This window comes from Pogonomyrmex barbatus, unplaced genomic scaffold (assembly GCF_055798465.1).
Source record: "Pogonomyrmex barbatus isolate J1 unplaced genomic scaffold, ASM5579846v1 scaffold4, whole genome shotgun sequence".
In the NCBI taxonomy this organism is placed as follows: domain Eukaryota; kingdom Metazoa; phylum Arthropoda; class Insecta; order Hymenoptera; family Formicidae; genus Pogonomyrmex; species Pogonomyrmex barbatus.
Genome location: NW_028297138.1, coordinates 7,806,111 through 7,819,862, shown reverse-complemented (window position 1 = coordinate 7,819,862; position 13,752 = coordinate 7,806,111). Strand labels below are relative to the sequence as shown.

At 41.1% G+C, this 13,752-nt stretch overlaps 1 protein-coding gene across 4 annotated transcripts in view; it reads right to left on the bottom strand.

Annotated features, from left to right (window-relative positions):
* The window catches only part of UbcE2H (ubiquitin conjugating enzyme E2H), a 40,059-nt gene that overhangs the window by 20,869 nt on the left and 5,438 nt on the right, over positions 1-13,752 (bottom strand). For all 4 annotated transcript variants that reach the window (XM_089081247.1, XM_089081246.1, XM_089081249.1 and 1 more), the window contains exon 3: positions 4,798-4,874. In XM_089081247.1, coding sequence (XP_088937373.1) covers positions 4,798-4,874 — 77 coding nt within the window. The remainder of the gene's footprint in view (positions 1-4,797; positions 4,875-13,752) is intronic.

Sequence of the window (13,752 nt, the reverse complement as noted above, 5' to 3'; positions counted from 1 at the left end):
TGTGATATAAGGCAAATATCTCCGCTGGCTAAATATGCAAAGCCAATAAAACACATTCAGGCAAACAAGACTGCTCATCCGACACATTTAAAGCGTGTATTACTCAACGGACGCGTACAGATATACACGTCAATTACAGATATACACGTCGTAACTCAATCAGCATATATTTAGATAATTAGATACCGCAGACCGGATCTCTTCTTATTAAAGTAATTTGTAACACCGATATTCAGATCGAGCCGGTGTAATTGGCGATATATTACGTCGGTTCAAAATAGATTACGCACATTACATATGTCCAAAGGAAATTTGCATTTTCATCGCATTATTCGCGAAAGTGGGCGCGTTGCACGTGAAATCATATTTTTATCTCGCGACCTGACGTCAATTGGAGTCGATATGATTTTCTGCAGTTTCCTACAACCCCTCCCCCCCCCCCGCCGTTCATTACCATCCATTCATTCATCACGTAAATAACATCACTTTTAAACGTATAAAACAGATCCCTATCTCTGAATTGCATGAGAATAGCACTGAAATGCACGTGTCGCACGGAAAGAGATAAAATTATTCTTTTTCTCCTAAGAAATTCACTTTTTATCGAACGATGTAGCATTGTTCTGTGTCGATAACACGTAAGCCACTCGACCAGTTAGACTATTCTCCGACGTGCTCGCACTCGCTAAGTTTCGATTATTCAGCAAGAAAACCAATACGTGGCTCTCGGTGAATCGCTTGTAACTTGTGCCGTGCAACTTCGACCGCGATCGAGAGATTCTTACATCGAAAAGCCTTGTTGTTCGTGAATCCATTTTCCACGCTCGTGCGAGCAGAGCGTTGAATATCCGATATGCAATTGGGATTTAATTCGAACGCCAGTCCATCGGAGCGACACAATCGAAACTTGATAATTATCTCACTAGCAATTAATAAAGTCGCAGGGACTCGTGCTCGCTAACTCGTGCGGAGTAATGCCGATGGATTATGTAACGAATTACGAAATGAAGAGTACCATAAATAGTTACATCAAATATATAGACAGAGTAACACGTGTCGATATAACATATGTACGTTAATAATTACGACATAATTAATAACGGATAAGGTAATTAAACTTCGACGTTGTCTTTAAACGTATTAATAAGTTATCGATTTAACATGAAATTGATGTTAGTCTGCGATTTCGAAGTTAAGGGATTAATGTTCTATGTCCGTTTACAAAATTCAGAGAATGCTTCGTATTGATTTAACATAATTGAACGAGCAAAATGATCATTCACATCAGCCCGTTTTCTCACTTTACATATGTAACTTGAATTTGGCATTTGAATTTGCTATATGATAGCATATATGATAGCATATATAAGAGACTTATTTATTTATATAATTTAAGGTTTATAATTAAAGGTTATAAAGGTATACATTGTAGTTAACACCAAAATGTTGTTAGAGTTGAAATAATTTCACAGAAAAGCTAATGTAATTGAAAATAATTAGCTGCAGCACGATTTGTTTTAAAACGTTACGAGAGTAGTTAAAAAAGTTCTTTCATTAGCGCGAGCTTATATAAGCTTTCCTTGTAATAAAAAGAGAGCTTTCGTTTTTTTTTTTTTTTTTCTAAATACTAGCTGCGAACATTTTGAAAAACACGCGGAAAAATCTGAGACCGATTTATTTCTATTTCTCGCGCAAATGCGATGTAATGGGATTGTTCATAATACAAAATCTTGAAATTTTGCGATGTTACAACGCGACCATCCAATAGTCGCTCGAAAGACTTTTTTAGGAAACTGCCATTTTTTTTTATTTTCTTGCAACTAAAAATTTTATGCGATTGACGATATGGCTTCTGTGGATAGATCGTTTTTATCCATCATGCGATTGGATAATAAACGTGTGTAAACGAACTCACGTTCGCGCGGCTGCATCGTTTGCCGAGGTTATCTGAAACGCGATCTGATTTACATCGTTCCGGGAGTTAGCTCGATGATGCTAACTCATCGACAAAGGCGAGCTGGACAAACGAAGCCGTACGTGTGTGCATAGGAAAAAAAAGGCATACTTGATGCGCGTTATGCAATTGCGCGCTGCGATCGATCACGAAAGGCGAAATAATCGGATAGTTGGTATTATCGTCGTGTTCACGCCGAGGACAGCCGATCTCGACGAATTGCCAAGTAAGCTTCTTTTAATCAATTACAAGCCTTACAATTTGTGAACTTCGATAGTAGACGTCAATCGTCAGAGAGGATTAATGTTTCTCATCTTATTTGGTTCTCCATATATATTTTTTTCATTTCTCGAAAAGAAATAAGAGTCCTTCTAGATGAACATTGAAAGAAACATTTTTCTAATAATAATTATAATGTTAATTAATAATATTAATTAATAATGTTAATTAATAATAATTATAATTATAATGGTAATTGATCAACTTTACTCTAATTATAAGCGTGATGCTCTTATAATCTTTTTCGGGCGTCTTTTGCAAATATTCTCTTGGTATGTAATAGTAACAAAAGTGCCATTGGATTCGGTCGCGTTTCTACAATTTGCTCGAGTAATCCAGACCGAGATTACCATGTGGAATGTTCCAACTGCAAGTATAGCCTATCTCGTCGAAAAGAGCAAGAGATCTGGTCTTAAGCAAATGAAGCTATACTCGCGAATGCAGCTGCACTGTTTCAAAGGACCTATCTGAAACGTGATCTAATTTAAAGCGTTACGAACAAAAGGTAGTCGCACGATTTCAATTCGTTTACCGGGAGAATCGCGATTCGGAGATTCAAGAAACTTTCGTCCTCGAACGACTCGCTTTCCTCCTCCGCGCGGAAAAGCGAAACTCATTACGCGGTTATAGAATTTCATTCGACTCGCGAAACACGGTAAATTGACAGAGTGCCGACTCTGTAAATCCGTTTGGTTCAACATCGCGAAATCCACGTTCACGAACAATCCCATTCTGCTTAAGATTAATCATTACATTTTTCCATTTTGGCTGCATCACGATCACGATTTAAATCGAAAAGAGTCAGTTTCACAGATTGCTTCTTATAACCGAAATACTTGAATTTCATTTAAGGATGATCACACATATTTTTACAATTTTTGTATTTACAAAAACATACTGAAAAAATTATGAAAAACAAATTATTCTGAATCACATTTTAAAATAATACAAAAAGGTTTAGCGGCGGTTTAGAACTTGGATCAAAAGTCATTTAAATAAATACACAGAAGTGTGTTCTAACAAAAATATAATTAAAAACTAATGACAAAAATCTCAATTTTTTTATATAAATACTTTAAGTATTCAAAATTATTTGTAAAATTTCATTGCGATGCAGAGATTACTTGTTCTGTAAATAAAAATTTAATTTTATTTGTGCCATCACTCATTTTGTTTGTACCCTTAATAAAAATTTAATTGTTATTTACATAACATCTCTGCATCACAATGAAACGTTACATAAATTATTTTGAATACTTGAAATATTTATGTTAAAAAAATTGAGATTTTTGTCATTATTTCTTTACAGTTCTACTAAAGCACATTTCTATTTTATAGTCAAATAATCTTTAATCCAGAATTTAAACCGCCGCAAAATTTTTTGTATTACTTTTAAATACGATCTAAACTAATCTATAATTTTTTTATTATAAATAAAAAAACAGGTGTAATACATCTTTAAATACATTCGAGATAATCTTTTCCGAGTTCTGCCTACAAAACAGTCTGCAACCTGTGCGTTATCTGCGGCAAAGCGGATAGACGCGTCATCAACGTGCCGTATCTTTGGCACGATCTGCTTGAAAGTGTTTCTTAGGGACAGTTGAATGCATCTCTTTCGTCGTGCGAAGAGTCAAGGAACTTTCTTTCGCGCGCGAGAGTCGGCTGTGCCAATCGATAACACGCTTCGCACGCATGTCCGGCAAACCGAGAAAATCTCAAGTACGAAGCGATTGCGCAAGTGTTTCCGGTTCTGGGAGATGCGCACGGACCTTGGCACATCGCGAAGTGAAAACGTATTGAACGCTCGCCATTCGCGTATTTTAATTGTGTTCCATTTTGCGGCGGCAAGTAATAAAACTTTCGAGCTTCTCGCGCGTGATAAATTGCGGCGGTTAATTGGCAAGGTAGAAGTGCGCGGATTGAACAAATTACATGCTGCCAAACGCATCGTAAAGTTTCGTCAAATTACCAATTTATAACGTAAAGATAGTTATTTAGATTATATATCTCTTTATATGTACTTTAATATAAACTTTCATGTACTTTAATTCCGGCATGATAATAATAATAATAACAGTCCCCAAGGTGATACGTAAGAAACTATGAAATTGAGCGTGGCACAACTCGAAGGACGTCCATCGAACAGTGCATTGCTTCAATGTCACATAAAATTGCAATGATAAAAATCATTATAATTGCACTGAATTGTTGTTATCGAATCAGAATTCTTTTATTTTGTTTGAAAGAAATTGTGTAAAATTGGCCGAACAATGAAATCGAATATCAGCAAAATGGTTTTTAATGTTCATGTAACTCGGTCGAATTATTATATAATTGCAAGGAATATATTATAACGCCGATAAACACACGACAAACACGTCAAAGTTACAAACTAATTACCAGGAGGCGGACTTATCGCAAACATAATACGATCATGCGGTGCAATACGGAACGGTGAAATTAGATTCAAACGATTATTTCAAGTTAAACCTGGAAATAGAATTTAGTTCCATGTTGCACGCTCTTTGCTTTATAACGTAACGTGAAAAGATGATACTCACTCCCTCGTGGACCGTAGAACTTAACGGAGAATTCATTTAGTCCCCCTAGGATTGTCACCTCGTGTTTGCTTTCTATTCTGTGTGTGAGATAAAAATGTTAAGGAAAATCGTCGTTCTCTCTTTCTTTATCTCGCCGCGTCACGCCGAGCCGCGTGCGTCTCTTCGTGCGACGGGGAGAGGCAAATCACGGGTTGTCCGTCGACAGACACGAGAAACGACGCGGTAATCAGCGTAACGATGCACTTGGAAAATTGAAATAGAGGTAAGAGAAGATGTAAAACTATGCCGGGCCGCTGTGCGACCGTTACAGCCAACGCGCGGCTATCTAACCGACGCGGAGCACAAACGCTCCGGCGACAATGCTAAAACATATCATTTTTCCGCCTGTGTTTTTTTTCTCTCTCATTTCCTCTTTGCGTTTACGCGACGGAGCTCGCGTAGCTGAAACGCGAATTGGTAAACCACGCGGCTTCAAACATTATTCTTTCACGCTAACCTTTTGCGTCTGCATGAACGTAGACAAAGAGAAAAACATTTGGAATTTTATATGAAAACTTTAATCTAGAAAAAAAAAACCACGTGTATATCCGCGCCGGCATCAGATCACATCTTAGGCACAGAATTTCATTTACCACGCATAACTGTGATATATGTCACGATGTCTCGTATCTGAATACAAGACGCTTAAAAAGAATGGGGATTGCAATAGAGACTCTCACAAACACACACATACACACGCATATACATACGTACACCATTAACGGGACGTTTAAACTGGCGGAGGTTGCTGGCTCGCTTATCGCTTGTGTAAGAGCAAAACTTTCGATGCGTGCATTAGAAAGTGCTTATCTAAACAGCGTTTTAAAGTTATTATTTTTTTCTACGAGCCAAACATTGTACGCGTGTAAAATGATGAAAAGCGGATCTTTTGACAACGACGATGGAACGAAGTGAATCATGAAAACGGATATTGCCGAATCGCGATGCGTCCTAATGACGTAATATGTGATACGAGCAAACTGATCTCTCGTCGCGAGAGAATCAAGAAAAATCGTCGAGGTATCTCGTTCGACCTAAAGGCGTCTAAACATTTCTCAAATCTCGCGTTTACGGTATCGCACATTGTTGCGATTTCCGTGGTATGTTATACACTTACGAGCTACACCTTTATCACCGCGTAAAATCTGTGCCGCGCTGTGCAGCAATAAAATCCGTCCTGATTAAATTATTCAACGACTTGCTCGCGTACGTGAATCGCACGCGGTAGCGCTTTTCAACGCTACCGCGGAATATAAAAACGTCATTAATTTAATATCCTCCCGCGTAGAATTTTGTCAGCCGTGAAAAATCAAAGTGGCAGCCGCTGCCATCAAAGTATTCAAGCGTGTGCAAGAAATTTTATCGTATCGATATATTAAATATATAACTTTTCAGAAATAGCGTTCGTAGCCTTTTTAACGTTGAATTTTCAAAAGCAAAATTACACACTCATCATTGAACACCTTTAGCGTAAATACCACGACCGCGATTGCCGCCTCGTCGCTCCGAAAAGACTCGGACAGATTTTCCGAAAAATTTTTCGTAAATTGATTTCGTGCCAAACGCGCGCGACGTGCGACGCGTTATGGTGACGAATTATGGTGAGCGGCCTGGTCTTGTGGCGAGTGGTTGCAGGCTACATTTCAGTATATCGGAGCGCATTGCTCCGCTCCCACCTGCGGGGGCAGGTTTCGAGAGCTTTGTTATCCACAAGACCGCGTTCCGTGAATGCACCCGATTCCACGGCCGCTCGCGCTCTCGAACCCGATGGCGATGGTGCGCCCGTGTAAACACACAAAGCCCGTCCTCCCCCTTTCCCGGGACCCGCTCGACGAGCGCGACGCAGAAGCGGCGGCGTCGCCGTGAACAATGAACGGGTGCTCTCCAGCGAGGAAATAAACCAGCGACATCGCACGTGGGTCTCGCCGAGGTCCCGTTTTGCACGCGCGTGCCTTAATCGTTCTCTCGTTGCGACACACGCGATAGCACACGCCCACGTGACGCGACATTGATTATAACGATCTCCTCGCCTCCAGGTTTCATCTCGAGTGCCCTCCAAGAAGTTGCCATCAGTCTCGATTACAATATCCTCCATTATCCAACATTATCCGTAATTACGCAGTGACATTGCGAGCACTGTATAACGCGAGACTTTTATCCGAGGAAATTTTTTAAAAAATTCTACATTTTTTTTTGGTTTTTTATTTCACTAGAGAGGAATTTTTTATTTCAAAATTGTGAATATTTTGTCCCGCCCGTGTGCTCCGTGAATTTTATTTCACATCTTGTCTCCTGTTCACAACGTCGTTTCAATCACGTTGAAAGCCACGAACGAAATAGATGCAGGTCAGCTGGAACCCGAGCTAACGTCGCGATAAAAATTGCAGTCTGCACTTCAAACAGAAATCCGATGGTATCCTCCCTCGAGAGCGAAAAGGGGCAAGGATGAAGAGCAGGGGGAGGGAAAAAGGGTACAAAGGAAAATTTTTGATGACGAGGCGTAAGAAAATCGCGTCGAATCACCGTCTGCGCGCGTTCCTCGCGATCCGAGCCAATTTCTCGAACTCGCACGCGTATCCACGTGAGCCGTTATTATTGCGACGTTAGAGAGACTCGCGCTGTTTTTCCCTCGGCCAGGAATCCGCGACAGACCGACGGCGACCTTTCCCTGTTCCACCATCCATTATCGCGGAATAATGGAGATATCATCTCGCGCGTGTGCGTCTCATCAAATGATCATCTCTATTCATGTGCTCTAATACACACGACTAAATTAGCGCCGCCGACGATGGTACAAGGCATTCTGTTACCGGGAACGACCGACATGTGCGTCTGACGGACGCGTCCAGCGGGCGTTATTAGAGAACAGATCGCCTCCGTGTTTCGACGCGCGCCGACATGGCATCGACATCAGAGGACTGGAAATGAAAACCAGCCGAAAGGTACAAAAATAAATAAAACGAACAAAAAGAAAAAAAGAGATCGAAAAACAAGTTATCCGTCATGAGTAAAAAATATCAGATCTCGAGATAAACAAATTTGTTAAAAAACAAGAAAAAAATGAGCCAGATGTTCGAAGGTTCAAAACGAATTAACGTTCGAGATTTCGGGGCGGATCGCGACGGCGGATGTTCCACGTGTCGGGACGAGACGCCGCGAGATACGAAATTTCGCCGAAATCGCTGAGGGTAAAATAAATTCACGCGTCGACGAGCGAGCAAAATATGCGCAACGTTTCCCGAGATGCGTCGTATAAAAACGAGCGCGACGTTTGATCCAATTGAGCGGCACGTCCCGCCGAAATTGTCCGGGCGGAAGTTTGTAACGGCTATAACGTTCCAAGGATTTTACGTTCCCATCGGCATAACGCAAGATACACCATAAACGAACAGGCTCGACGGAAACGATTGCCCAATCCCTGGGGACCGTTACATTCTCTCCTGCCCGCGCAACACTGTTGTTTACAGCGCTGAAACGAGCCAGGGACAGTGCGAACATTCGTTTCTCTTTCCATCTCTATCGTTTCTCTTTCTATCCCTGTGTATTAGTCCAATACCAATCGATCGGCTCATAATGCCTTCTCACCCAACGAGATGTGCTTTCACCATCGTGGTCATGTATCAAAATAAAAAAAGCTAAGAAAAGCGAATTTTAAAGAATTTTCCTAAAAGGAATTTTCCGAAAAGGAAAAGAATTTTCCCTTCAAGAAAGAAAGGAATTTTCCCTTCGAAAAGAATTTCTGATGGAGTCTTTTCTGAGAGGTTGCGCGAATTAGAAAATCAATTTTAGATTCAGAAAATTTTTACAAGTAGCTCAAAATGGCTCTATCTAGTTAATAGCCTCCTATTAACTGGATAAAACAATAGTGAATTCATGGCGCTTCGTTTTTCTATAAAAAATTAATAAAGTTGTTCGCAATTAAGTCACAATCTTATAAAAAGGTCTTTATTCTCGAAATATTACTGTGATTGCGAGTATCGTAATTCACATCTCACGGATAAATTTTTGTTTTCGCTGATTTTTAAATGAATTGTTTTCAACACATTGTTGTAATCTGATTTTGAATAATTTTATTAATTTTTTATTAACTAAAGTTAATTGAAACTATTCTAAACTACTTGTAAAAATGTTTTGAGTTCAAAACTGATTTTCTAATTGTGTTTTCCTTGTAAATAAATATAAACATAAAAGATATTTATAAATAACACAAAACAAAATCCGTTAAACATACGAAGAATCTATGTTTCTCTGAAACTTAGACTGTGATTATAAAGTAAGAGAAATAGACGTAATAAAACCTTCGCTTTCCAGAACGTAGATTATCTTAGATTGCATTCAGATTTGGAAATCATTATACCACACGAGGTATCCAAAGAGCACAGAAGATTAAATGTTGGCAAACTCGATTGCCAAGTCGAAGGAATCATGATGTAATTAGGGGCTTTTCTAATGCGTAGCCGTAAGAGAAAAACGAACGAAGGAGAAAAGAACTCAATAGTGTAATTGAAATTCGCAGGGATCACGATGTAACACAGTCGAAGTGAATCCAATCTTGCCAATTTGCCTGAGAAAAGCAACGCCATAAGAATTTGGCAGCAAGAGCGTTCGCAAGAGCGGAAGAAGAAAGATCGTTGCGCGCGTGATTAATCGCGCATCTTTCTCTGATAGCGTATTTTTTTCTCGACGGAAGACAATGGTTTCTCGGCGTAAGTTTCGACAAGGAGAAACGTGACGTTTCGCATAAAGTCACTCCGATTAGAAATTGAAATGAAGAACAGCATTTTTTGCATAAATGTCCAATGATATTCCTGCCGACAAATCTGCACATTTTTTTTTCTTTTGCGAAGAAACGACGTCCACGTGATGCGTTACTTAGATAATCGCATACGAGATTGGAAGACCTTCACCTGAGTGTTGTGCGCGGTTTGCATTTTCATCACGCGCACTGGATATTAATTAACGTCACGGCGAGACGACACGTGGAAGCTGCATTGTTAATATACTCGTCGATACGCGTGTCACGGTGCAAAACCGCAATTGTAATAGCGCACAACTTATCCATTTCTCACGCATAAATGCGCTCGCAAGCCATTACGGCGAGCCATTAGCGATTCCTCTGTCTGTCTCTGGCTTTGTCGAGCACCTCGTTAATTACAGCATAATTGATTAAGTCAATTTCGGTATTGCATAGACGAGGAGGAAAGTTTTGCGGCGCGATATCCCGCGGATTGTGCACCGACGGGACACAGCTGCGCGATCGCGCGGTCACCGATGATCTTGTTGGGGGATTGTCGATCGCGACGCGATTTATCGTGATCGAGCCGTAACCACCGCCGGTGATTTCCGAACAAACGGGCGAATCCGTGGAACAATACCGCGAACCGTTTCGCGATGCTGCATTCACCGGTTTGTGGACGATCTCGCCACGTCACGTGAAGTATCGATTCGCGATGGAGCACAGTCGTGCGATTATTGCCAGTAAATTTAGGGCAAACAGAGATATAATGGGTTCAAAATACTGTTAGATAGAATCGTACGAAAAAATAAATAGCAGCGTGATTTTTTTAACTAGTAGAAGTTAGAAAATATCTTTTGCATTTATTACTATTGTTATGATAAATTCTAGATATATTAGATCTTTTAAAGACATTGCTTCGCGTTAAAACGAAATAAAAACAATTATCATTACTTTATGATCTTTTCTACAAATACAAAAGAATCACTCGTATATGCTAAACGCTGGGAATGCTGATGAGAAACTGTAAAATCTTCAAAGAAAGAAAGTGTGACTTAACTCTCGAGAGATTAATTCTTGACATGTACCTAGACATGACAAATGAATATTGCGTAATGATACAAGTAGCTAACCATTCTCTCGAATATAAAAAGGGAGGGGAGGGAGGAAGGAAGAGAGGGGAAAGAGAGAGAGAGAGAGAGAGAGAGAGAGAAAGCGAGAAATTTATCCGCAGTAAAGACTAGTATCTTCACTCAATTATACTCGCACGCTGAAAACACAAAAGCGTGCACCATAAATTCTACTGCACCGTCATTTACTCTGCTGCTTCCCACGACGCATTCGAAACGCGTGCATCATCGACATTAAACGAGAGACCCGCCTAATTACTCTAATTAGAGAACCATCTGCGATGCATAGGACTCGACTTTGGAAACCGTTATAAATAAACGCCACGAGTCGTCTATAGCGCGCGTTTCCGTCATCTTAAAGCAACCTTCAGAATATCATTAATTATCTAAGCGTTAACTTCCAATGTGCAATAAATCCCGGAATTGCTGCGTTTTCTCTCAACCATTACATCACGAGTGCCAAAAATTACAGAGCTCGACAAGCCGTATCTTTTAAGGTACATCATCAATCAAATATCGTAAAAATTTAAGATAATTTTCAAGAATTCGAATAAAATCAGACTTTCGGTTGATTCGGTTAATTTGACTCGATCGATTTTTAATGTAAAGCAACGAGGAGGGAGTTGCATAGCTTTCAAGGAATTTCCCACTAATTCTAAATTCCTCCGTTCTCGAGATTTCTTTGAAATCGATCTCTTGGAGACATCCCGAACGCGGAATAAAGGCTGATCGGCTCTTCCCACGCAGTCACGCGGCGGCGAAACGCAAGGTTCTCAAATGTGTCTGCTTATGCGGTATGAATCAAACGACGTCGACCGCATGCATGGCACGGGAGAAGGGAAATGTAGAAAACGTAGGAAGCGCCTCCTCGACGACGACGATAACGACGGTGGGGGAAGCACAGTAAGGTCGATCAGCTGGCGGGCGGGCGAGCGAAGCCACGAGGAAGGAAGACAAAGAGTGCACGCGCGTATTGCGTCGCTGGTCAGGGCTTTGTACGCGAAACTTTGTAATTCAGCCGAGTACATAAAGCGCGTGTATAAAGCACGACGTATAAGGCAAATTCGCAATTTGCAGCAAAGTGGGCCGCGCTAAACTTTTACGCGCCGATGCACGCCGGCGAGAAAACGAAAAAAATATCGCGACGATGTCTCGCGCGTCGAATCTCCGCAAAACGTGGGAAACTCACGGTTGAAAATGTGATAGGATTAACAAAAAAAATTGCACACAAGCTGATACATCGACGTATATCGATTAATTAAATACGGGTACGTTTCGAGGAAACGATGTTGTTCGAGGGGACAAAAAACGAGGTTTACTTTAATCGATACTATCACGATACGAGAGTGAGTGAACAATAAGAGGAAAAAGGATGATTCAGATCTACGATATCGCGATTTCATCATCGTCGGGATGCACCGCGATATAATATCAAAATCCGCGGAGAAAGAGGGAAACCGCGGTGGCGAATTGATGGATATCAGCGTAACGCGGCGAGTGAACGTAGAGGCGAGCAGCTTAAAATAAACTGGTCACTGCTATGACTAACACATTCGTTCGCGAACGAAAGACTTTCCAGAAACTCTAAAACGCACCAGCGGAACGAACGCGAACGCATCCAATTTGTTTCGCTCGTTCCGAGGCGGCTTGCGGCATTAATGCATGCCTCAACACGGCGTGATCGATATCGCGAGACGAGGAAAGGAGCCGGCATCGCGCACGGAGGAAGCTATCGTGATTGACCGTGGCTGTCACGCGCCTTTAATCCTTCCGTCAGCTGACTCGGAAATAACTTCATCCAATTTTCAGGAGGCGCGCACGAAAAATCTCCGAAGGTGAATCTAAATTATGAGAAGCGCCAGCACGTGCCCCCGTTTGCATTCTCGGCGAGGCTCTCCGCCGAGTTTCCGCCTTCCGGAAGCGAGCAAATAGCTCGCTCGCTTTGTATCACGCGCTTTTCACGCGACACTTCGCGGAATTCGCGAAACCAAAGATATCTCGTGCGATTTTAAGGTCAGCTTCCCCGCTCGCCAGCGGTCTGGACCTGGCGCCTGTCCGTCCGCCTGTCGGTTTTGATGCGGATGCGAGTCCGACGACAAGACTTGAAAATATCCGCGAAATCATAAACACCGCTCGGACGATGTCGGTAATCACGATCGGCAGTGCACCGCGACGAAAGTAAATATTCAAAATAATATTCAAATAATTCCCGAGATACATCGCATGCACGCCGCGCACCGTCTGGTTATTCCGATGGCCTTGTTATCACGATAAACACGGCACGTTTATCAGTATCTCTTCGAGAGATAAGACGACCCGACGTTTCACGATCAAAATTCAATCGCCTGATATCGAATAGAATCGTGTATGTGTGTGTGTATATACATATATATATATATATATATATATATATATATATATATATTGCGGCGCGCAATTTTTCATATACATTCATACCAATTAGAATGGAGGGGGGAGGGGAAGACAGAGAGAATGAGAATTAAATGGAAATGAAATTTCATCTAAAATAATTTTAAAAGAAAACAAAAGATAATAAATAAAAGATAAGAAAAATGAATTCAATAACATATTACAATGTGACATCTAAGTTCGGGCACTTTCTTAAATAAAGAAAAGGTTAAACTCAAGCTACAGATAAACTAATTTAGTTATTCTACGCAGTTTCCAAATGACTCACTCTTTCCATCGAGAACGCTCGAGAAGTTCGTAATAACTTTGAGACATGATGTTCGATGAAGAATATCGGAGAAGGATCGATCCGAAGAACTCTTTGCGGGCATTAATTCGTGTAACATCGTCATTTTCCACGTTACCTCGCGTCGCGCCGTTGTGAAACTATAAAAATGTCCGGGAATCGTGTGTGTCGCGGGGAATCGTAAAATGAATTAGCTCTCTCGTTTAGCTGCGATCTCGAGAAAGGCAAATTTAATACGCCGTAACGAAAAGAGTTAACGAGCCTTGCCGTGCGCGACTTCGCGACCAAGGTGCGATGCAAATTGGATTATAAAGCCGCGTGATATTCCACCTGTT